At 55.3% G+C, this 22,726-nt stretch overlaps 9 protein-coding genes across 9 annotated transcripts; 3 read left to right on the top strand and 6 right to left on the bottom strand.

The window, feature by feature from the left end:
• Positions 1–933: 933 nt before the first annotated feature.
• On the top strand, positions 934–2,737 carry N7459_007299 (sugar porter family MFS transporter; the record flags this gene model as incomplete). Its single annotated transcript, XM_056946467.1, has 3 exons — positions 934–1,245; positions 1,294–1,550; positions 1,603–2,737. 3 exons carry the CDS (start codon positions 934–936, stop codon positions 2,735–2,737), a joined length of 1,704 nt encoding a protein of 567 aa, XP_056798466.1.
• A 153-nt stretch (positions 2,738–2,890) lies between these two features.
• N7459_007298 (putative phenol 2-monooxygenase) lies at positions 2,891–5,101 on the bottom strand (the record flags this gene model as incomplete). The annotated part of the gene is made up of 5 exons (XM_056946466.1): positions 2,891–4,104; positions 4,166–4,200; positions 4,265–4,734; positions 4,799–5,012; positions 5,067–5,101. The coding sequence occupies 5 exons, from the start codon at positions 5,099–5,101 to the stop codon at positions 2,891–2,893; spliced, it is 1,968 nt and encodes a 655-aa protein (XP_056798465.1).
• Positions 5,102–6,734: 1,633 nt separating this feature from the next.
• On the top strand, positions 6,735–9,225 carry tktA (transketolase tktA; the record flags this gene model as incomplete). Its single annotated transcript, XM_056946465.1, has 6 exons — positions 6,735–6,788; positions 6,925–7,067; positions 7,194–7,278; positions 7,344–7,638; positions 7,692–9,055; positions 9,133–9,225. The coding sequence occupies 6 exons, from the start codon at positions 6,735–6,737 to the stop codon at positions 9,223–9,225; spliced, it is 2,034 nt and encodes a 677-aa protein (XP_056798464.1).
• A 183-nt stretch (positions 9,226–9,408) lies between these two features.
• N7459_007296 (Dehydrogenase multihelical) lies at positions 9,409–10,473 on the bottom strand (the record flags this gene model as incomplete). The annotated part of the gene is made up of 1 exon (XM_056946464.1): positions 9,409–10,473. One exon carries the CDS (start codon positions 10,471–10,473, stop codon positions 9,409–9,411), a length of 1,065 nt encoding a protein of 354 aa, XP_056798463.1.
• A 1,094-nt stretch (positions 10,474–11,567) lies between these two features.
• On the bottom strand, positions 11,568–12,630 carry N7459_007295 (spermidine synthase; the record flags this gene model as incomplete). The annotated part of the gene is made up of 3 exons (XM_056946463.1): positions 11,568–11,848; positions 11,938–12,504; positions 12,600–12,630. The coding sequence occupies 3 exons, from the start codon at positions 12,628–12,630 to the stop codon at positions 11,568–11,570; spliced, it is 879 nt and encodes a 292-aa protein (XP_056798462.1).
• A 588-nt stretch (positions 12,631–13,218) lies between these two features.
• Positions 13,219–13,928, bottom strand: N7459_007294 (ubiquinol--cytochrome-c reductase subunit 8; the record flags this gene model as incomplete). The annotated part of the gene is made up of 4 exons (XM_056946462.1): positions 13,219–13,273; positions 13,357–13,534; positions 13,693–13,718; positions 13,897–13,928. 4 exons carry the CDS (start codon positions 13,926–13,928, stop codon positions 13,219–13,221), a joined length of 291 nt encoding a protein of 96 aa, XP_056798461.1.
• Positions 13,929–14,129: 201 nt separating this feature from the next.
• Positions 14,130–15,038, top strand: phb1 (prohibitin subunit PHB1; the record flags this gene model as incomplete). The annotated part of the gene is made up of 2 exons (XM_056946461.1): positions 14,130–14,450; positions 14,520–15,038. 2 exons carry the CDS (start codon positions 14,130–14,132, stop codon positions 15,036–15,038), a joined length of 840 nt encoding a protein of 279 aa, XP_056798460.1.
• A 315-nt stretch (positions 15,039–15,353) lies between these two features.
• On the bottom strand, positions 15,354–16,694 carry N7459_007292 (25S rRNA (uracil2843-N3)-methyltransferase; the record flags this gene model as incomplete). The annotated part of the gene is made up of 1 exon (XM_056946460.1): positions 15,354–16,694. One exon carries the CDS (start codon positions 16,692–16,694, stop codon positions 15,354–15,356), a length of 1,341 nt encoding a protein of 446 aa, XP_056798459.1.
• Positions 16,695–17,434: 740 nt separating this feature from the next.
• Positions 17,435–20,065, bottom strand: N7459_007291 (putative cell wall proline rich protein; the record flags this gene model as incomplete). Its single annotated transcript, XM_056946459.1, has 1 exon — positions 17,435–20,065. The coding sequence occupies one exon, from the start codon at positions 20,063–20,065 to the stop codon at positions 17,435–17,437; it is 2,631 nt and encodes an 876-aa protein (XP_056798458.1).
• Positions 20,066–22,726: the final 2,661 nt, after the last annotated feature.

Here is a 22,726-nt window from a genome sequence, read left to right as displayed (position 1 = left end):
TATACTTGTACATAAGTCTTTTATCTGGCACGTTGATTGAACCTTGTGTTTGGTGGCCACGACGGTACCTGGGGGAGGCGTTGATACCTGGAGTTTTTGTTTTTAATTTACGACCTTCTCTATGCCCTTCTACGTCCGAGGCTCGTATATATTTCGATTAAATGCAATTTGTGCTGTACATGATCGTCGATATCTATCCCGAAGGCCGAATGGCTTATAATCGCGGCATTTCCGTGGACTGGGTGCCAAGCAATGTTCACGGCCGAGACTGCCGTCCAGACAGATCCGGGATCATTTCTCTCAACGAATCATCCTGCGATGTACGGCAAGCTGGATGGACCTCGCGGCCGAAAGCCCTCAGTCGGAAGCGCGAAGCGAAGACCCAAGCTTTTGCGTGGCTGCCACCGATTTCATCACCCCCAACCCAGCTCGACCTCCCTTTTCCGACCGCAGACCCTGCTTTTGCCTCGTTATCATTCGCCCATAGGCACCTGTCACGAGGCACGAAACTCAGGATCCATGTTCACGCCACCACGATCGACTCGTGGCCATGGAGTCCACACGGTCTGGCTTCTCCAAAAGGCTGGTAGTCAACGACGGTCAACCATGGATGACGCAACGAAGGTGCCAGAAACGCACCCCGCCCTTCCCCATATTCTGGCCTTTTGCACGGACATGAGCGTCAGTCACGATGGGAGACCTCTTGAGGGTCCTGAATGAACGTGTCATCGTTTCCCGTTTAGTTAATAGCTCCGACTCGCCAGGAAAATCAAGGCTGCGATCAAATGTCTTGGTGAAGAGAACAAAGAAGTATAAAAGGCCCTACTGCAGCCCATGGGCAGACCTTGCCAAGTCTATGAGATACGCGTGTCGTGCACATAGCAGAAAGCCTATACAATTACGTGCGGGTCTGTCTGCATAGCCCCAAGCATCATGTTCAAGAAAGCGTTCCAGAAGCGAACGGAGAATTTGTACGCCGACAATGAGCTGCCTAGAGAGTCAGTGTCAACTGCGGAGCGGGAGAAGGGTCATCAGGATATGATCGACACGCCCATTCCACTTCTCACCTGGCGCTCCTTTACCATGGGTGTCTTCGTCTCTATGGGTGGCTTCCTCTTTGGCTACGATACGGGACAGATCTCCGGATTCCTGGAAATGAAAAACTTCCTGCAGCGCTACGGTGAGCCAAGCTCGGACGGATCATATCACTTTAGCAATGCACGTTCCGGTCTGATTGTTGGACTGGTAAGCGCGCTATACCTTCTCATTGGTGATGATTTGCTAATGTGATAGCTATCTATCGGTACCTTGATCGGAGCCTTGATTGCAGCTCCCATCGCTGATCGCATTGGCCGCAAATGGTCTATCAGTGCCTGGTGTGCCATCGTCTGTGTGGGCATCACCGTTCAAATTTCGTCTCCTTTTGGCAAATGGTATCAAGTTGCAATGGGCCGTTGGGTGGCAGGACTGGGTGTCGGTGCTGTGTCTCTGCTTGTGCCTATGTACCAAGCCGAGTCAGGACCGAGACATATCCGAGGGTCCTTGATCAGGTATGTCTTCAGGACTCGCATATGATTGGACATTGTCTCTAACGCTGCATAGTACATATCAGCTTTTTATCACCCTCGGGATCTTCGTGGCCAACTGCATCAATTTTGGAACGGAGGCTAAGACGGATACAAGCTCATGGCGCATCCCAATGGGGGTGACATATATCTGGGCATTAATCCTTGGCCTTGGCATGGCCCTCTTCCCTGAAAGCCCACGGTATGACTACCGCCATGGTAAAGTCGACAAGGCCATTACCACACTTTCCAAGATCTATGGCCTTCCTCGCAACCATCGTGCCCTCCACATCGAGTTCGAAGAAATCAAACAAAAGTACGACGAGGAAGTCCGTAATGGACAAGTCAGTTGGAAGCAGCTCTTCGGCGCTCCGACAATGGGATATCGTGTGCTCGTCGGTGTTGCCCTACAAGCCCTGCAGCAGCTCACGGGTGCCAACTACTTCTTCTATTATGGAACAACCGTGTTCCAAGGCGCCGGCATCCAGAACAGTTATGTCACGCAAATGATCCTGGGTGCAGTGAACTTTGGAACTACTTTTCTGGGTCTCTATCTCATTGAGCACTATGGTCGCCGCCGATCTCTTATCGGAGGCGCCCTGTGGATGTTCGTCTGTTTCATGGTCTTTGCCTCGGTGGGCCACTTCTCGCTCGACCGGGAAAATCCCGAGAGGACCAAGCCTGCTGGTGTAGCAATGGTTGTATTCGCATGCCTCTTCATTCTTGGCTTCGCTAGTACCTGGGGTCCTATGGTCTGGGCCATCATCGCCGAGCTGTATCCCTCGCAGTACCGAGCACGCGCCATGTCCCTGGCGACAGCCTCTAACTGGCTCTGGAACTTCCTCCTGGCCTTTTTCACCCCGTTCATTGTCAGTGCCATCGACTTCCGCTTTGGATATGTCTTCGCCGGTTGTCTTTTCCTCGCCGCCGGTCTCGTCTACTTTGCTGTTATGGAGGGACAGGGCCGAACTCTAGAAGAGATCGATACCATGTACCTGATGAAGGTGAAGCCATGGCAAAGCTCGAAATTCGAGTTTCCTGCTGATCCAGATATCATCCGGGGATCTTTTGATAAAGGGGAAGGTGTTGGTGCGTCGTCTCATGTTGCAGACCCGACAGTCGAGACTCAGGAGAATGTGCCCACTGTGCCGGAAATGCGCACGGCGGTGTAAAGCAGCAATGATTGATTAAGACGGGAGGAGTATTGTTGTTGTGTACGTGTGGTTTAATGGTTTAATGGAAATGTCTCTTGTCGGTAATCTTCAAAGCACAGGTGCAAATTTGATATTCCAGTCTTTCTCTTCCCTGTGATAACAAAAGTAGACCTAAACTTCACATGATGAATCCTTAATCAAAACATCGTCCAAATAGCTGGTCATCTCTTTGACATCCTCCAACGCGCCGGCCCAGCCAATATACTGGTCAGGTCGAACGATCAACATGGCACCATGTAATCGATCCACACCCCACTTCTCGTAACCCTTTCCATCGCAGTCTCGATCCCAGATACAAGCATCATCACACCAGATCTTTTCATACCTCCAGCCCAACACTGGATCCAACGGGCGCAGAATCTCAGGGAAATCGAAGAACTCAGTCTCGTTCCACGGAGCGCTGTGGATAGTCGTTACATCGACCGGGCTGTCAAAGCGACCTGGAATGGCAGTATAGCGCTCGAGGGGAGAGCATTTGGGTTGATCAGCACCCTCCAAAAAGGTGCAAAGGGCATCCAGACGCTGCTTCTGAGTCACGTCTCGCACATCCCCCGCCAGAATGATAAGTCGGAATCGCCCATCACTCTCCAGGAGTCTTGTGGTCCACTCCGTGTTGCCATCCACCTGCTTGCGCAGCTTCGCTGGCGGGAATCGTTCCCCAGCAATCAACAGACGAGCCATAGCCGGCCCTTCTCCGCCACCAGCCTTCACGACCAGCTGGCTGGCGCCGTAGAACGATTGAAAACCGTCTGCAAAGTTCTCGAACATCGCGACAACTTTCAACATGCTTTCAGTCTTACTAGGGCCTCCTTCGACAGGCGGCTTGTCGCCGCCGGTGAAATGCCCAGCCCAATGGCGGTCAAAATCGATCAGCATCTCGGCCAGTCGATGTCTTTCGGGATCGTAAGTGTCGAGGATCGCAGGATTCGCGACTCCTGCAGCAACAAGAGCCACTTTCCAGCCAATATTGAAGCCATCCTGCATGCTCATGTTCATTCCGAGACCCACCTTTGGCGAGTGCGTGTGCACCGCATCGCCGGCCAAAAAGATCCTGTTACCATCGGCGAAGGTGGGTGCGATGCGTTGGCCAATTTGATATGCAGTCCACCAATCGCAGGTCTGGAAGTCGAAGGTATACGGCGACAGAACCTCCTGGACTCGTGCTCGGATCATGTCCGGCGTGATTGAGGAGCGGTCGAATCGCCCGTTGGCGGCGGTGTCGACGACCTGCACTGGTACGTATAGACGTACCAGGTTTCTCTCGCGGGGGATCACAAGGATGGTACCTCCTGCGTTTGTGATGGTCGCGAGACGACGAATGTCCGCTGGTAATTATCATTTTCGTCAGCGCCTTTCGACCTGGTCTGGTTCCTTTCTGGGACTTACGGAAGTTGCTAATGGGGATCACATCAATCACACCCCTTCACGCCGATTCGGTCAGCCTGGAATCTTGCTCGTCAAGAATAAAAGCATTTATGGGCTTACCAGACATGATCAGTACTGGACCCTTCCAGAGGAATGTTCAATTGCTTTCTTGTCCAGCTGTGTGCCCCGTCACAGCCGATGATATATTTGGCTTTGACAATCTCTGTCTCCGTCTGTCGACTCCTGCTCTGCTCGATCAGGTCATCCCAGTCATCAGGGAGCAAGTTGCTTCGGTACAGCCCACTCGATGGCGTGTTGTGCTCTTTGGGGCTCGGATCTTCCTCGGTGACTTTGCGCAGCTTGACGGTCATGGGATATGCGTTTGTATCACCAGCCAGCTCCTCATCAAACTCCAGGGACTCGGCAATGATACCCCGTTCCACCTCGAGGTCAGAGTGCTCGCGGATCGCATCGAGAGCGAATTGCTCGATGCGGCCCTGGCTTAAAAGCATGTGGTGATATGGTGACTCGGTAACTTTCTGATTGAAGAAGGGACCCTGCCGAATCAACTTGCCGTCTGGACCAGGCACCTTTTGATCGACACAGACATGGTCAGTCAATGAGATCGTCAGCATGATAGGTAGACCGACAGACCCAGAAATTGGCCTCGACGGCCCTGTGGCCCTCTTGCATAACACGGTACTGAATGCCCATGCTATCGAACAACTCTAGGGTTCGCATGCGCAGTCCATCCGCATGGCCCATCATGATTTTCGTTTTTCGCTTGTCGATGATGCGGGCCTTCACACCGCAGCGGGCCATCCAGTAGGCCGCCATCAGACCCGAAGGGCCAGCACCGATTATGAGACTGTACCGTTAGAACCGGCGTAGCGAGAGGATAGATGGGATGATAGTGTCTTACACATCAGTCTGCGAGGTACGGCTTTCTTCCTCCATGATGATTGCGATGCCTTAGAATACGATGGTGATTTCGGAATGTTTTGATGGCTATCTGACCTACTGTGATGGACGATGACATTCTTTATACTCTGCCTCCTGTAAATTCTCCCTCCGTGTGGTGGTGCGTGGTTGGGCAGGCCACGAGAAGGGTAACAGCCTAGTTAGACCTGCATGCTGACTCCAGCTACCCTGTCTCGCAGTGACATCTAGATCCACGGCATCTGGCATAGAGTTGTCGGAGAATTTCCCGGGGAACCTGGACCGGCACTCACTGCCCGATAGGGAAGTTTCAAATCCCGAGTTCTGATTTGAAGCATTGATACTCCCCATTGCCGATGGAATTGCGAAACAAAAGAGAGCGCGTCCAAGCCTAATTCAGCAGCATCAATCACCGCAGAGATTGCATTTCGTAAGTTGTGTCTCTTGGGATTCCTAGACGTCCAAGGAAACCTCGGATTCATGCAGGGGCACCAGGTGCGTTACTCAAGCGATCAGGCAACGGATCACGGCTGAGTCAAGAGCTGACCGGAGCTGTGGCACCGCTGGATGCAAGGTCCCCGAGACAGACTCGTATCACCCGACAATGGGAGTATACCCTGCTCAATGCTATAGTTCGCTACCTTGAATCCTACACGCTCGTTTCCTCAGGCCTCGATGCGATGAGTCAGCGCGGCTACGCTGTTTCTGGCACACCGGGTTTCCCCAACACAACTGGCTGCGATGTGGGGATGAGGATTTTTTTGTTCTTGGATGTAATCTGCAGCCGAATGCTGCGCTGTCCACCGAATCGGATTGGCCCGATTAGGGAATCCGAGAGAGCCCCGATTTCGCACGCGAAGGAGCCACAAATCCATGATGTTGGTGGCCGAGAGCGTCCTCACGATGCATTATATAGCAATAATCGACGCCGGCTGCGCTGTGACGGAGGGGTCGGTTAATTTCGCAGCGGAGCAGCGTCCTCCGAGTGGCTCCCGGTGTAGAGAGCCTGTGGGCATCGCAGGGCCAACCGTTGGCAGAACCAGCCATGGATGTCCATTGCTTTTGATCCATCCGGTATTGTTCAGTGTAAGAAGTGGGCGTGTATTCGAGGAGAGTTTGGTGGAAGAAGACTCGACTTGGTCTTCTGTCGAGCTCTGCAGCCAGGCGCTGAGTCAGCACTGCTGGACCTCAGCTCAGCTCTCGAGGTACCCAGACATATACTAGGTATTCTAGAATACCTGGGTATCCCCAGTAGTTAGTTACTGGGCTGCTCGGAAGATGCCATCATTGGCTGAGCGCAAGAGTTCCCCGAGAGAAGAGTCGAGGACCGGAGTACCTGGCCGGTTGTCAGTCCAATGCTGGAATCTGGAAGAGTACCACTGCTACTATACGATTTACTCCTAGGATTCTGGTACCTCGTGTGTCCTGCAATCTCCTATCCACACGGTACATGTACAGTACTGCGTTGTACCGCGCCGGTACGGCCATACGGCTGCCCCACCACAGACATCATACCCCACCAACAAATGGTTAGTTACGTTCCCCTCCTCCTCCCTCTTCCTCTCCATCTCTTCCATTGTGTTCTTCAGTACGTCGCGCTGTCCTATCTCTGCGTGGTTTCTGTTGCTGACGCTGCTTAGAATCTGCCACCATGGGTTACACTGATCTGGACCAGTTGGCGATCAACACCATCCGTGTTCTCGCGGTACGTTGTGCTCTTGCCGCGGCTCCCGCCATTGTCCTAGGAGGTGCCATTGAAGAGAGCGACTCTCCGGTGGCCACCTTGGACCGACGGCACTGCGATACTCCTTTCTGTGAGCTTTGCTGACCGCGTCCACTAGGTTGATGCCACCTCCAAGGCCAACTCGGGCCACCCCGGTGCCCCCATGGGCATGGCCCCCGTGGCCCACGTCCTGTTCAACAAGTTCATGAACTTCAACCCCCAGAACCCCGACTGGATCAACCGGGATCGTTTCGTTCTCTCGTACGTGGCCTTGCGGTGGTTTTCCGTGTGCTCCGAGTGCCGATCTCGACGCGTACTTGCTTCCTGCTGTCACCGAAGCTCCCCTCTTTGCCAAAGACCGCTCCTCTGACCGTGATCATTGCATAGGAACGGCCACGGCTGCATGCTGCAGTACGCTCTGCTACACCTGTTTGGCTACAAGCTCTCTTTGGACGACCTCAAGAACTTCCGTGTAAGTCCCGTCGCTAGGCATGGTCTTGTGCCACGCGAAACACGCATGCTAATCTACCCCGCCAGCAACTCGACAGCATCACCCCCGGTCACCCCGAGGCTCACGACACTCCCGGCATTGAGGTCACCACCGGTCCCCTTGGCCAGGGTTTCTCCAACGCCGTTGGTCTGGCCATTGCCCAGGCCCACTCCGGTGGTGTCTTCAACAAGCCCGGCTACGAGCTCTTCAACAACTACACCTACACCTTCTTCGGTGATGGCTGCGCCATGGAGGGTATTGCCAGCGAGGCTGCTAGCATGGCTGGCCACCTGAGGCTTGGCAACCTCATTGCCATCTATGACGACAACCACATCTCTATTGGTGAGATCGACCTGACTCCCGGGGAAAGATCCGAGTACTGATACTTGCGTTAGATGGTGACACCAAGTGCGCCTTCACCGAGGATGTCATGAAGCGCTTTGAGGCCTACGGCTGGCACACCGAGTGGGTCAAGGATGGTGACAACGACCTCGAGGGCATTGAGGCTGCCATCCGCAAGTGCCAGCAGGTCACGGACAAGCCTTCCGTCATCAAGCTGACCACTACTATTGGTTTCGGCTCCAAGCTCGCCGGTACTGGCGGTGTCCACGGCAACCCCCTCAAGGCCGATGATGCCCAGCACGTCAAGCAGCTGTTCGGCTTCGACCCCGCGCAGAGCTTCGTCGTGCCCCAGCAGGTCTACGACCAGTACCACCAGCACGCCGCCGAGGGCGCTGCCAAGGAGCAGGAGTGGAACCAGCTCTTCCAGAAGTACCAGCAGGCTTTCCCCGCCGAGGGTGCCGACCTGGCCCGCCGTCTTTCCGGCAAGCTGCCCGAGGGCTGGGAGAAGAGCCTCCCTACCTACAAGTCCACCGACGCCCCGGTTGCCTCCCGTAAGCTGTCTGAGGCCGTCCTGGAGAAGATCCACGACGTTATCCCTGAGCTGCTGTCGGGCTCTGCTGACCTGACTGGTTCTAACAACACCCGCTGGAAGAACGCCGTTGACTTCCAGCCCCCCGAGCTCGGCATTGGCGAGTGGTCTGGCCGCTACCTGCGCTACGGTGTGCGCGAGCACGCTATGGCTGCCGTCATGAACGGTCTGGCCGCCTACGGCACCGTCATCCCCGCTGGTGGTACTTTCCTGAACTTCGTCTCGTACGCCGCTGGTGCCGTCCGCCTCTCGGCCCTGTCGCGCGTCCGTCTTATCCACGTCGCCACCCACGACTCCATCGGTCTGGGTGAGGACGGCCCTACCCACCAGCCTATTGAGACTCTGGCCCACTTCCGTGCCCTGCCTAACTGCATGGTCTGGCGCCCTGCTGACGGCAACGAGACCAGCGCTGCCTACTACTCAGCTCTGACCTCCAAGCACACCCCCACTATCCTGGCCCTGACTCGCCAGAACCTGCCCCAGCTCGAGAACTCGACCATCGAGCGCGCCTTGAAGGGTGCGTACGTTGCGGTGGATACCCCCAACGCTGCCGTGACTATCATCTCGACCGGTTCCGAGGTTGGCATCTGTATCGAGGCTGCCGAGTACCTCCAGAAGAACCACGGCGTTGCTGCCCGTGTTGTGTCGGTTCCTTGCTTCGAGGTCTTTGATGCCCAGGACAAGGCCTACCGCCTTCAGGTCCTGCCCGATGGCATCCCCGTGCTGTCTGTCGAGGCCTGCTCCACCATGGGCTGGGAGCGCTACGCTCACGAGCAGTTCGGTCTCAACCGCTTCGGTGCCTCTGGCCCCTACAAGCAGGTGTACGCCGTAAGTTTTGTCGCTCTCTACACCACTATCTTGTCAGTCTCGCTCACAATGTGCAGAAATTCGAGTTCACTCCCGAGGGCATCAGCAAGCGCGCCATTGCCACCATTGACTTCTACAAGGGCACCCCCGTGCGCTCCCCCATCAACCGTGCCTTCCAGCAGATCCTGTAAGGAACGGTGTCTCACGTCAAAATTTAACGGCTTTATAGTCAAGGAGCGACAGCCCTTGAACTTGATATTGAAGAATGAAATAGAGCGAATCTCTGTCGATTTTCAATTGGTCCCTCCCATCTAAATATCCTACGTATCGGCCGCAAGTAGAAGTTCTTTTTAGACCGTAGCTTCGTCGCGCGCTTACAAGCACCGTTTCTGCAGCTCAATCACCCCCCTCAGCATGCGATCCTTCTTCTGTCGCTGCTCGGCTGAAGTCGAAGAACCATACGCCTCTTCCGTCTGCCGCACCACCATTTCCCTCCACTTTTCCTTCTCCCCATCACTCTCGGCACGCATCCTCTCCTCCTCCGTCCGAATATCCACTTGCCCCAAATCGGCCCAAACATCCTTCACCGTCGGCGCCAACTTCTGCAGAAACGCCCCAATGCCCCCCTCCCCGCCACCCGCATGGTAACTCTCAAACACACCACTCCCCGCCCACCGCGGCCCCAGACTCCCCACCACCAGCGCGTCCAGATCCCGCGCCGAAACCACCCCCTCTCCAACCAGCGAGCATGCCTCCCGCAGCAACGCGAACGCAAGCCGATTCCCCACGAACCCCGGCACCTCCTTGTGCAGCGTGATGGGGCGGTAGTGCTGCGTTGCTGTTGGCGCCGTGGCCGAGACCCCCTGCACGGACGTACACGGACTTGATGCCGGACCGGGCACCGCGGCGAAGTACTCCGCCGCGAAAGCGACTCTGTCCGCGGCCGTGTGCGGGCCCGGGACGATTTCCACGAGCGGCATGACGTGCGGCGGGTTGAAGGGGTGCGCGACGAGCAGGCGCGCCGCGACGGAGGCGTCGCACGGCGCTGCCTGCGCGGAGGCGGGGATGCCCGACGAGCTGCTCCACAGATGGGCGGATGGCGGGGCGGAGCGAGCGACGTCCGTCCACAGGGCTTGCTTCGAGGCGAGGTGCTCCGGGGTTTGTTCTTGGATGATGGTTGCGGTGTGGACGGCGGCGTGGAGGGTGGGTGCTAGGGCGAGGCGGGGGGAGGCGAGGAGGGTGGCGACGGCGTCGGTGTCGTGTGCGTCGGGGCTGGCGTCGAGGAAGTGAGGGAGTTGGGACCGGAGAAGGGATTCGTAGTCTGGTCGGGGGTCGTAGATGGTTACTTGGGTGTCGGGGCGGCGGAGGTGTAGGGCTAGCATGGAGAGGCCGATGGTGCCGACGCCTAGTAGCGCGATGTGATGGGGATATTCGGACATGATTGGGGGGTGGTAGGCGAGGTCTTTTGGCGGGAGATGTTGGTCGCAACTAACCCTCAGTTGACAAGTAGCTGGAGGCAGTAGGAGAGAAGCGGAGGCGGGGATGTGGAGTATGGGCCGAGGTCGAGAGGGAGAAGTATACATGATGCAAGTTGGTATACTGCCTCACGTACGTAGTACCAAAGAATCAGCCTGACTGTGGATAGCTTCAATTGACAGTCTTGAGCATATCTCATCCAAGATTGTCCTGTCCGTCAATTAGTGCTCAACAACCCGAAGACATAGTCCTCCATGTACACTTCAATGGCCATCGGTTTGCGGTGCAGCTCATCCACAATCTGCAAGGGTTACGAGTCATGTCTGGGCAGAGTCTCCAGCCGTCCAACTAATATGGGCAGCGCAGTGGATATCCATAAGACGGTCTTTCGGATTGAGTTGGCCGTTGCCATAAAAATGCAGTCGACACCACTGCCACAAGCATCGGATGATCCAGGGCCATCGAACGTGGAGGAATGTCTGCCATAGGCCTTTCTTGTACGTGGGTGCTTATGCCCTTGCCCGTCCAAATCTCGTTGGTCATGCTGGCCGCCAGCGAGTTCTAACCCTCGTTCATTTTGCCGTCCTATATATACGCCGCTGGGCCCTGTCAGTATCGCAACCTAGCAGAAAGATCACGCCTTTGCAAGGAACTATCTCCCATGCAGAGATGGTCCAGATGGCCTAACGTCGCGAGATGACTTGGACTTTGGCAAACGTCTCGAATCACCCTGATTGCTCACGCTAAACAAACGCTGGGCCTTAGCTCGGCGCGTCCATGCATGAAGGATGGACGCAGATAGGAAATGGACGCCAATGCGATGTGCCTTGCGATTCTCGAATTCTTCGGCGGCAAATCGTCCTCGAGCATGTCTAATTCAAGAGGAACATTGGCTGTACTTGGAACACTTCTTATGCAGAACACCAAACTTACGCTATACCATAAGAACCACGACCGGAAAAGAGCTTCATTCATCATGATATAATTCATAACCCTTCAAACTTTTCTTTAGTGTTGCTAGAAATGAAACGCAAGCTCAAGGCAAGTCGTTCCCAGTCTACGCACCCAGCGCCTTGCGAGCAAAGTTGGGCAACATAAAGCTGGCACGGTGGATATCTTGGTTGTAGTAGCGGCACAGCTTCTCCTCCTCCTCGCGGGTCCAGGTGCGGACGGGCTCGCGCAAGTTGCGGCTGGGGTCCTTGCAGCAGACCATGAAGCCGATCTGGCCGGAGGGATAGGTGGGGATGGTGGTGTAGGCGTATTCGGCGACGGGGAAAACCTCCGCGCAGGCCTTCTTCAGGTCGGCGATCAGAGAAAGGTGCAGCCATTGGCTCTCGCCTGTCGGTGTAGAAGCACATTCTCAGCGAGTGTTCCTCTGACAGAACGGGCAAAGAAAGACATTGCGAAAAACAAAGGCAAGAACTAACCTTGGGTGGTGATGACACCGCCATCGCGCAGAGCATCGCGCAGGAGCTCGAAGTAGGGCTTCTGGAAGAGGCTCTCGGCGGGGCCCTCGGGATCGGAGCTGTCGGTGATAATGACGTCGAACTCGTTCTGACGGTTCTTGAGGAACTCGAAGCCGTCGCCAACGTGGACCTTGGAGTTGGGGTGCTGGAAGCCAATGCTCATGCCGGGCAGGTACTTCTTGGAGACGCGGATGACGGCCTCGTCGATGTCGCACAGGGTGGCTTCCTCGACGGACTCGTGCTTGACGACTTCACGCAGGACACCACCGTCACCACCGCCGATGACAAGGACCTTCTTGGGGTTGGGGTGCGAGTTCATGGCCAGGTGGGTGATCATCTCCTGGTAGGAGAACTCGTCGCGCTCGGTGCACTGGATGACGTTGTCCAGGACCAGCACGGTGCCGTAGTCGCTGCTCTCGAAGACCAGCACATCCTGGTACTTGGACTTCTCGTGGTGCAAGATCTGGTTGACCTTGAGGTTCATGGCCTGGCCGGGCCACATCTCCGACTGCTCGGAGAACCAGCCATCTGCAGAAGGACGGTGGGGTTAGCGACGACAATGCAAGGTGGGATGTGGGATGTGGTGGGATGGCGGGGTAATAGCAAAGAAGAGTTTGGTTTACCCTTGATGGTGGGGTGGACGATCTCGCTCATGGTGATGGTGGAGGTGAAGCGACGAGGAGACAAGCACGCGGGTGGACGGAGGAAGGAAAGAAGACGAGGCGACCGCAGCATAAAAAAGAACGCAACAAGCAAGTTGGGAGCCGGCGGAAGTTTGGCTGTTTTCGGTCAAGTTTTTCTTCGCGCTTCTCTGAGTGGGGACTTTGGGCGTTGGGCCACCGTGGGAGATTGGAGATTGGAGAGCTGCGTGCGATTGGCACAATTGGTACAACTGATAGATTACGATCCGGGCGTAGATCAGCTAAGAGAAACAGCTGCCACAGAGAGAGACACAAGGAAGGGGCTGTCCTTTTGGCTGCTGGTCTTGCTGGGCCAATCGACGCGCCCCAAATGATGCTGATCCGCGCAATCGCACTCGGTGCGTTTCATCGGTCGCAAATGCATCACAATCGCTACATAAACACAACCCATGCCAATATGGCAGACAAAGGAAACCTCAATTGGTCGATTGCTTTCTAAATTACTGTACAATTGATACAGCTGCGCAGAGTCGTGGCTGATGCGCTCCGGTATAAGCCAAATTCAAAACGTCTCTCCTCAATTCGCCTCAACGAACTGCATTTACTCGTCACCACCCTCAAGGAGGCGGCCAGGCTTGGAGTTCAGGTACTCGTTGCTATAATGAGGGACCAATATCAGCTTGTGGATCCTTCACAATGACCTCCTCTTATGGCAGTCTGTTTCCGGGGTAGCCCTTACCGCTCAATGGCCCAGTTCATGGCAGCGTAGGCAATGATGAAGGGAGGCGCAACGTAGAGAACCTGGTGGCGGAAGCGGCGGAAGGTGTTGAAGAAGGCAGCGTGGAAAGCACCGGCGAAGGGACGCTGGCGGTTAGGCGAGAGCGCGTAGGTGGCAATGCGCTGGGGGGTTGGGCAGCCTGCAAGGTCGTATATGTTAGATCCTGGTCTAATGGTAGACTATTGTGTGTCTGCATCGGAAGTCTATTGCGGCCCTCGTTCTGTGTCGTCAAGACAGGGTGCCATGTCTCTCGGGGGTGCGCATTCGGGAATTCGAGGAATAGGTCTAGTCACGTACCAAAGGCGCCCCAGCTGCCAGTGTAGCTGCAATCACATCGTTAACCAACAATCCACCACTGTCCGTGTCGAGTGACAACAATTCGAGCGAACAAGATCACCCCATGGGAGGGGGTTCATCTTCAGTCCGGATAGCCGACCGAGCGGGTGCACCCGGACAGCATCTCAGCTCCGAAGGAAGGGGAACTGCGGAGAGGAAACTCACTAGCCGTTCTTGACATCGACGCCACCAGCCATTGTGTATGAAAGTAACGCAGAAAGTGTGGAACAGAGGTGAGGTGAGGATGGAAGCAAAGGGCGGAAGGGAAAAGACGAAGTTCGGGCGAAGTTGGCCCTCGACGCGCTAACCCGATCGGGCGCAAGGTAAAAGCCCGACATCATCCATCATCCATCACGCTTGTTGCTTCCAGGTCCATCTTTCCCCCTCACACACCCACCATGGCCAACATCCTCCAGAATATCTACCGGCTGGCCGGCCCCTTGGCAGCCGGTGCGCTCTTCGTCGATGCATCTCTCTACGATGTCAAGGGTGGCACGCGGGCTGTCATTTTCGACCGCTTGTCCGGTGTGCAGGAGCAGGTCGTCAACGAAGGCACGCACTTCCTCATCCCCTGGCTGCAACGGGCCATCATCTACGATGTGCGGACAAAGCCTCGGAACATCTCGACTACGACGGGAAGTAAGGATTTGCAGATGGTGAGCTTGACGCTCCGAGTGCTGCACCGTCCGGAGGTGCCGAGATTACCGCAAATCTACCAGGTGAGATTCGCTCCTAATCCAAATTCCCGACCGTGAAAGAATCAAGCTCTAATCAAGTTGCCTGTGCAGTCATATGGTACCGATTACGATGAGCGTGTTCTCCCCTCCATCGGAAACGAAGTCTTGAAGGCAATCGTTGCCCAGTTCGACGCCGCAGAGCTCATCACCCAACGTGAAGCCGTCTCCAACCGCATCCGCACCGACCTCCTCAAGCGCGCCTCGCAGTTCAACATCGCTCTTGAGGATGTCTCCATCACCCATATGACCTTCGGCAAGGAGTTCACCCGCGCCGTCGAACAGAAGCAGATCGCCCAGCAGGATGCCGAGCGGGCACGATTCATCGTCGAGCGTGCCGAGCAGGAGCGCCAGGCGAACGTCATCCGCGCTGAGGGTGAAGCCGAGAGTGCCGATATCATCAGCAAGGCCGTTGCCAAGGCTGGTAGCGGCTTGATTGAGATTCGTCGGATTGATGCTAGCCGCGAGATTGCCAACACTCTGTCTACCAACCCCAACGTCACATATCTGCCCGGTGGCGAGGGCAAGGAGGGCGGCAAGAGCACTAGCCTCTTGCTTGGTCTGCGGAATTAGGAGAGTCTCAAAAGCGAGCCAGTTATGAGGGACTGATGGGGGGTGGTGTATGCGGCTGCGCCCCGTCATATTTTCGAAGGGAGTTTGACTTGTACCATTTAATAGCACGCCGTGTTTGATAGCGCTCTCTCGGCTGTGTTTATTCTCCAGCGCGACTGTGGGTGGTCATTGCTAAGCCCGCCCTTTTTTCTGAACTGTAGCAATATCATACCTCTACTCTATATCGGACTTTCTACTCCCGATATTCTCATATATATTTCGAGTATTGCGCACGGCGATCCCCTCGCATCCCCTCGCAGAGAGGTGTCAAATCCATTATATCCGACGGTACACATGCACCTGGAACCGCATATCCTCCAACCCAGCACCTTCGCCAACATCGTACCGTAATCGTGTCGCGTCCCGCCTCCACCACCGGGAGTCTTGCGAGTATATACGCTCCCACTTTCCTTCCGCAACGGAGAGAAGCGTATGGTCAAGTAAAAACTTCATCGGGTACTTCCGCTCCTGCGCAGCACCATCATTCCCTTTACCAAGCTTCAAAGTCGAGTAACTGCCCGGACTATCAACAACAAGAAGGACAGCTCCGGACGGTAGCAAATCCGTCATGCGAAGCAAGAGACCAGTCGTCTTCGCCATCGAGGTAGAGAATAGCTCGTTCAAGGTGAACATAAGCGTCACAAGCAAAGAGCCAGCAGCCGACGCCTCGTCATGCGTACCCAACAAAACATCCTTCAAGTCCAGCTCGGGCAGAGTAAGAACGTCCGCCCGGCGGAACAATACAGAGACCCCCTCGGCCTCGGAGACCAACGGCGGCTGGTGCTTCGAGATAAACGACGCCGGTACCTCCGCAGAGGCTATCGTTCGAGAAAGCCGCTCAACCACGCTCGACCAGTCTGCGATATCCACCGCGGCAACAGACAGACCCGGCGGGCCCGAGGATCCAGCCTCGACCTGCCCGTCTGCTTCTGCGCTCTGAGTATCGCGCTGCCTCTCGTCCAGGGATACCTCGGTAACGCGCTGCCCGAGCGTTTCGACGCCTGTGGCCATGGCTAGGTCCCGCCAGGCCGCGGCAAGAGCGACTATTTCTGCGCCCGCGCCGCCGCCGATACACACCACTCTTGTGCCATTCCCCCCTGCCACCGGGTGACTGGTATCGGTATCGCTGTCTCGGGGCGTATGCATCCAGCCCAGGACAGCCCTGAAAAGACCCGCATAGCCCAATGCGCGGGCGGCGCTCCAGCGCAGCGCATAGGCGCGCAGTAGGTCTTCGCCTGCATCTGTGAATGCGGAATCAAAGTCTCGCTGGTAGAGGTGGGACTTGATAGTCTGGATCAGGGGTTTGGTATCAAGAGGTTCGGACTCGTCGGGTGCGTTCGAGGGTTCGTTGGATTCTTGAGAGGCTGTGGGGGAGGGCTTGTGTTCTGTCGGCGGGGCGAGGAGGGCGGTCTTGAAGACATCTAGGAGGAGTTGTTGGAGGGAGATGGGGATTGCAGCAGAAAAATCAATTAATGTGGGGTTCGCATCGCCGGCTGGATTGTCGGCATTGTTACTCGCTTTGCGACCGGATTGTTTCGCGGATTGGCGAGAGCGCTGGGGCTTGGACTTGGAGGAGCTCGGGGGCTTCTTGCGGTCCCCTTGTCGTGGAGGTGGCATTGCGTCTATTGAAAGGGCGTCTGCGCTTGAGGTTACAGCATAGCCTTGTGGTCCAACTAGTGACTTCTGCGTTGACAATGCCCGGGCGAGTGACTGTACAGCGTTGGGGAATTGGAGGTTGAAACGACTTTTTTGTGCTTATCGCAGCTTATCAAAGTCACATTGCCACTACACCACAAATCAACTAGCTACATACATCCACGCCAAATGAATATGAGAAGAGAAACGAAAAAGAAAAGCCACCCTCCGTCCAATACGGAGGGTGAGAATAGCATTCCAAGCGTTCTGCTGTAGTTGGAAATGGAGAAGATGAAGAAGATAAAAGTCAAAAAAAGAGGTCCTCGGTGGGACAACGATCGTAGAGAAAGTCAAACAAGCCATGCGTCACTCACACCTGTAGGTAAATGATGGACAAGAATCGAGGGCATATCGTACTCAGGCGCCAATTGTGGCATCCTGGGGGAAAGAAATTCGTGAATGGGCGTCCGCAAAAGAGACAAAAAAGGTAGCAAGATCGCCAAAACAAATAAAGGCAAACAAAATCCACACGAAAACCGGAGCCGGAAATAATATGTACAGTCCGATCAGAGAGAGCCCAGACAGCCGGGTGGGCGTGAACGGAAGGGGGTAGGGAGAAGAGATGCTGAGGGAAATGGAGAACTCTGTCAGGATATCGCTATGCCGAGATGTGCGCCATGAAATCAAAATAAATGCACCAAGCCCAAAGAGCAGAGGACCTCTCAGAGCGGCCGTTCAGAAGGAGTAATGGTCTCTGTGTCAGGTCTGTCTTTGTCCCTCGGTTTCCAGAATTGCATCAGTCGGCTTAGTCGACGGCCTTTCTTCTTCGACTTCTCGGGCGGATCACTTGGGGGCTTCTCCTCTTGATAGAGTTTGCTTCGCTCGGAGTTCTGACCGCCAACTAGCTTGGACAGACTAGCCAGACTAGACCTCTTTGAAGCATGCGCCGGGCTGCTGCGTCGATTGAGGGCTGCCGAAAATGAGGTAGCACGATCCGTTGACAATCGACCACGGGAAATGAACGAGGCCGAAAAGCGATGCCTGGTATTGGTCGTGGTCGAGGCGCTGCTCGTAAGAGACGGAACATCGTCAACTGAGGCATAGTGATAGTCCGAAGGCAGGTGGTGGTATGAATGACTCGAGAAATTACGATCAGTGAATGACCGACGGGCATCTGGAGATGGGAAGGAGGAATCCGAAGGCGAAACGTTTGCCGATAGCGAAAAGGGCGGGATGCTTGGTGTCAGCTCGTGTGGGGATGTAGCTGGTCGTTTATCAACGGCCAGGTAACGAGGAGAGATATCTGGACTAGGTCCCAGTGCCTTCGGCACATTCTCTTCTGACTTCATAATCTCCACTGGACGGCGAGGTCGTTGGGCAACCGAGTTGCTGGGGCGTATGGCATCCAAAGCGCCTTGCTGAACCGGTGTAGAAGTTTCTTGACTAGTAGTGCCGTCATCGGCCGGTTGAATGCCGAGACCTGTTTGCTGAGGAGAACTCGGTTTAGGCGCCTTTGTCAAAGTGTTGGCACTGTCATTGCTCTTGGCAGACTTGGAATCCTCATCAGATGATGTGGCCATCGCACTTTCGGTTGGAGCATCTTCCTGATTGGGAGATTGATTTGCGGCCAAGAAAGCATCTTCTTCCTCTTCGTAGAAGACGTCTGGAGTTTCGGCAGAAGTTACTCCCAATCGGTTGACACTCAAAGAACTGCGGTCAAAGGGAGGCATCACCGGGGCACTCTCTGCACGACGATGATACCGCATCTCTGGACCAATGAATTCACCTCGTCGTCCACCACTATACATACGCTGCGTTGCCACAGAGAATTTGCTCGGTGCGCCAGTCGCCGGCCGCATGTCGGGGGTGTTGAATGGGCCAAGCGCTGCATCAAGGTCGATTATGGGGCTGCTCAGCGTATCACCCTGATCCTGGACAGTTTGTTCATAGAAACTTCTCGGTTTCCATGAACTCTCAAGGCTTGGCGCAGACATGAAAGGCTCTTCTTGGACCGGTTCGGCGGGAGTGACGGGAGCATCTGGGTTAGTAGGAGTGCGAAGTACAACGACATCGTCGTTGTCAAAATCGACTTCCATAACCGACCCCACATCCGAATTGGTGCGCGTCAGTGCAGGGGGAGTCAAAGCTTGGTGAGCTGGAGTTTCTGTCTCCCCTTTCACATGGCGCTTGCCTTTGCCACGAGTCAAAATCGAGCCCGCCCACGAGCGGACGCGCTTCTGCTTCTTAGATTTGGAATGGGGTTTCTTGGCTGAAACAGAGCTGCCTTCCTCGTGATCGACATCGCTGGACGTCTCTGAACCATCATCCGAGTATGACGGCCGAGAGGTGTCAGTCGAGTGGGCATCGTCACTCGTAGAGTTCACGAGTGTTGCATCAAGATGCCCAGTAGACAGGCTCTTGCGGGAGCGCGAATGCCCCGTTGACTTAGAGCGTTTTATCGGAGAAGCCTCTGGCGAATTTTTGCTCTGAATGAGATCGAAAGCCAAAGATGCATCGGCAGTTCTCGGCCGTGACTTTGACTTGTGATTCTGGGGCGTTCCTTGATCGGCTGCCGGGGAGTCATTCTCCGGTTGCTGAAATTTGACTGTAGGTGGGGTTGCCGGAGTTTCAGCTGCAGATACTGGACGTCCAATTTCCGCATCATCATTGCACGGAGCTGGGTGGATGTGAATGGCAGCCGGAATTGGCGGAACGGGCGAGAGCTGGGGGGACGCGGGGGGTGTTGGGCGACCAAGACTCGAGGCAGAATGAGAAAGTGGTTTTGAGATATCCTCTTTTCCATTGTCAAGCATTGGCTGGCCTGGGGTTCCGGGGGCACTCGCAGCTGCTGTGTTGGTGCCCAGCGCCTTAGAAATGGCGTTGAGGTCGACCCCAGACACCGCAGCTGAACGACGGTGGGCATGATGTCGCCGCCCCGGCGTTCTACCTGCGGGAGGCCCTGGCGGAGCACTCGGTTGACTCGGGGTTGCAGGTGCTTCCCGTTTGTCCGCATTATCCCCTGTCCCTGGTGTTACCAACTGATCGCCTCCGACAAACTCACTCGGTCGACGACGGTGTCCATTTGGTCGGCTCGGCGCCTGAGCAGGCTGAGATGATTGCTCGGAGCCGGGATTGAATGAGAAGGCCGGAAGTGCGGGCAAAGGCGCTCGACGCTCCAAGGTCTCCGGTTGTGGCTCGGGGGCGTCTGGATCTCGCGCGGGGAACACAAATGGCGGATTAGGCAGCGGAGCTGGCATACTCAGGCGATGGTTACGGTTGACGTTGGCGGGAAGAGAATCAAAATGCTGGGAAAACCCCGAACGAGACTGCGGGGGCAGCGAGATGGAAGCCATCAATGCTGTGCAAGAGAAAAAAATAGCGCAAGGATCTAACGAGAACCGACGAAAAAAAAAGCAAACAAGAAATCGCAAGACACAGCGGTCGTAAAGATCCAGATGGACAAGACCTCCAGACCGTTTGACTCCCCCAGTGCAAATGAGAAGTCCGAGAATCTGGAGGTCTGGGTTAACGACCACGAGCGAGGGTCATTGAATCTTCCGCACCAGGCAGAATCGAAGAGCGAAGAAATTGGCAGCGCTTGAGTCGGAGGGAGCGAGGGAATAAGGAACGGACGGCCACGACGACGGCCAGCGAGGAGGAAGGGCGACGAGGAGAGTCGTGAAGGGTAGAGAAAGGGATGTGAAAGTGAGAGTGAAAGGTGGAAGAACAACAAGCCAGGAGGGGCGGAGACGTACGGACGGTGTATGGTACGTGGTATTAACATGGTATTACCGTGGCCGATCGGGGGGAAAGATGAGGATTTTGGGGGAGATTACGGGAGAGGAACGGTGGATAGCGTACTGGTAACTTGTACAAACTACGGCCCTGGAAGGATGGAAATTACCTTTAGTTCAGTTGGGGTTTGGCCTTGATCCATTGATGTGCCCTGGGATTGGCATGGTCAGAGCGAGGGCGACCCTGTGCGCCCTTGACTCGGCTGCAAAGGAGTTGTTGTACTCGGTACAACGTCTTGCCCGTTCGACTTGCTAGTAATCGAGGTACCGGTACCACGCATTCGACGACAAAGCACAAGATTATTTTCACCGGAATACACCATCTCAATGGCCATTGTGACCACACAGGCATGGACCCAATATCGAGGACGTCATGACTGCGGTTGCCACTAGGCGACGGGACCTCGCACCTGGGAGAGTATACAAACCGGAGGAGTTCGTACGAGAGTCCACTTGGCATGGGGCCGAAAGTCCAGTATCACTGTACTCATTCCCTACTTGGCAGGATCCTGGGGTCCAAGACCCGCGCCAATAAATGAACCGCACCACGCATCCGGAGAAAAAGTGGGTTTGCAGGCGCTGAACGAGCAAAGACCGGGAAGTCTCGCTTGGTGCGGTGGGTCCCGACGCCACGCTGGGGGTGTACATATGTACGTGTGTGTGTGTGTGTGTGTGTGTGTGTGTGCTGTCAGAAGGAAAAAAAATCACCCTGGTGGTGATGCTTATTGCATGGACTTGGGGACGTGTGGATTCTAGTCCTGCCATTGAAGGTATACTCCGGATATGCAGTGGTTCTACTTCTGTTGGAGTATGACGAACGGCATCCGACACTAACGACTCGATCATACTCCTGATGAATAGGCAGCGCTGCATACACCATACCACAGGATTGCATAGGAGTATACACTGAGTACTGACTGTAGATCCAATTTCAATCACAATCGTCATAATATTACTATACCTACAGTGGTATACATGTAGTAGTATAGACATTCTGAGGAGTCCCTCTCGCCCCATCGCCCGGGAGATTGCCTGTCTCCATCAACCCCTTGGCGCCCTGTTAGATCGGATATAAATAGTGCACAACGCAGCCCTGTCATTGGACCAAGCGCGAGGGTGAGTGGCTAGTGCCTTGCGACGTCGTAGCGCAGCCCGAGCTGAACGCGGACGCCTGGTGTGTGCCTCGAGGGCAATTGAAACACCTCTTTCTAATCCGCCCCCCTGGCGTCGGCAGAGTCAATCATCTTGGGGTGTGAGCCAATCATCGGTCCGTTTTCAATGCAAAGAGGTGGGTTTGCCCGGAAGCCACTGGGGCTGATCGTCGTTGAAGCCCATTGAGGCGGCAACGGGAGATCCAGCGGCGCAGCAAATACGGGAGATTGGACAGGGCGATTGACTGGACATCGTACACACATCGAGACTTATCTTGCAGTGGGAGGATACAGTTAAGCGGGATAAACTCATCTGCGCTGCTGACACTCATTTCCAAGGTTCCAGAGGTTCCCTCTCAACTGCAGCGATAAGGGGAAGGATACCAAATGTCACCGTTCGTACGCGTAAAGTACGCGTACGCCCCAGCCTGATCTGATTTGCGATATCGCCCCAATCAGCACTCCAGGCGTCGGTCTAGTGTGTATCCCTCCCCTTCGTCTTGTTACCCGGGTTGTCGAATGGTCCCTTGTGCCCCCAAAATCTGAGGCAGCCATGGGTCCTGCTTTCTGTGGAGAGTGGTCCGTTAACCACGGTTTGGACGAGAACCGCATAGTCATGATATCAGATCGGCATCGGTTCGCGAGCATTTCCCCGATCGAGGCAACAAGGCGTTATTAGAGTTTTCTTTTCTTTGCACCCGGACTGGCCGATCGGGCGACCAGCCTTGTCCATGTGCTCGGCCTATCTACGAAAAGTATATATAGAACACGGGGTAGAATGGGGAACTGCTCCATGGTCTGTTCAACCAAGTCTGTACAGTAACTACCGTTGGAGTTGTGGACGGTCTCATTGACGATCTTGAAGTAGGTTGAGAGCCCTTTCGGTCTCGACGATCTCACGTTGCATGGTCTACCCAATGCCAAATGGGTTGCGGATCGTTGATCGGCAATGGGCGTGACTCTTCGACCATCAAGGAGCTCTTGTGACCATCGATGGCTGGGTCGATTCGTAGACAGAGGAGGTGCTGGTGATGCGGGCCACGTGGTAAATCCTACGATGGAGTCTACA

The sequence above is a fragment of the Penicillium hispanicum genome (assembly GCF_028827665.1).
Source record: "Penicillium hispanicum strain IBT 35686 chromosome Unknown utg000006l_segment0_segment0, whole genome shotgun sequence".
NCBI classification, from domain to species: Eukaryota; Fungi; Ascomycota; class Eurotiomycetes; order Eurotiales; family Aspergillaceae; genus Penicillium; species Penicillium hispanicum.
This window is presented reverse-complemented; position numbering and strand designations above follow the sequence as displayed.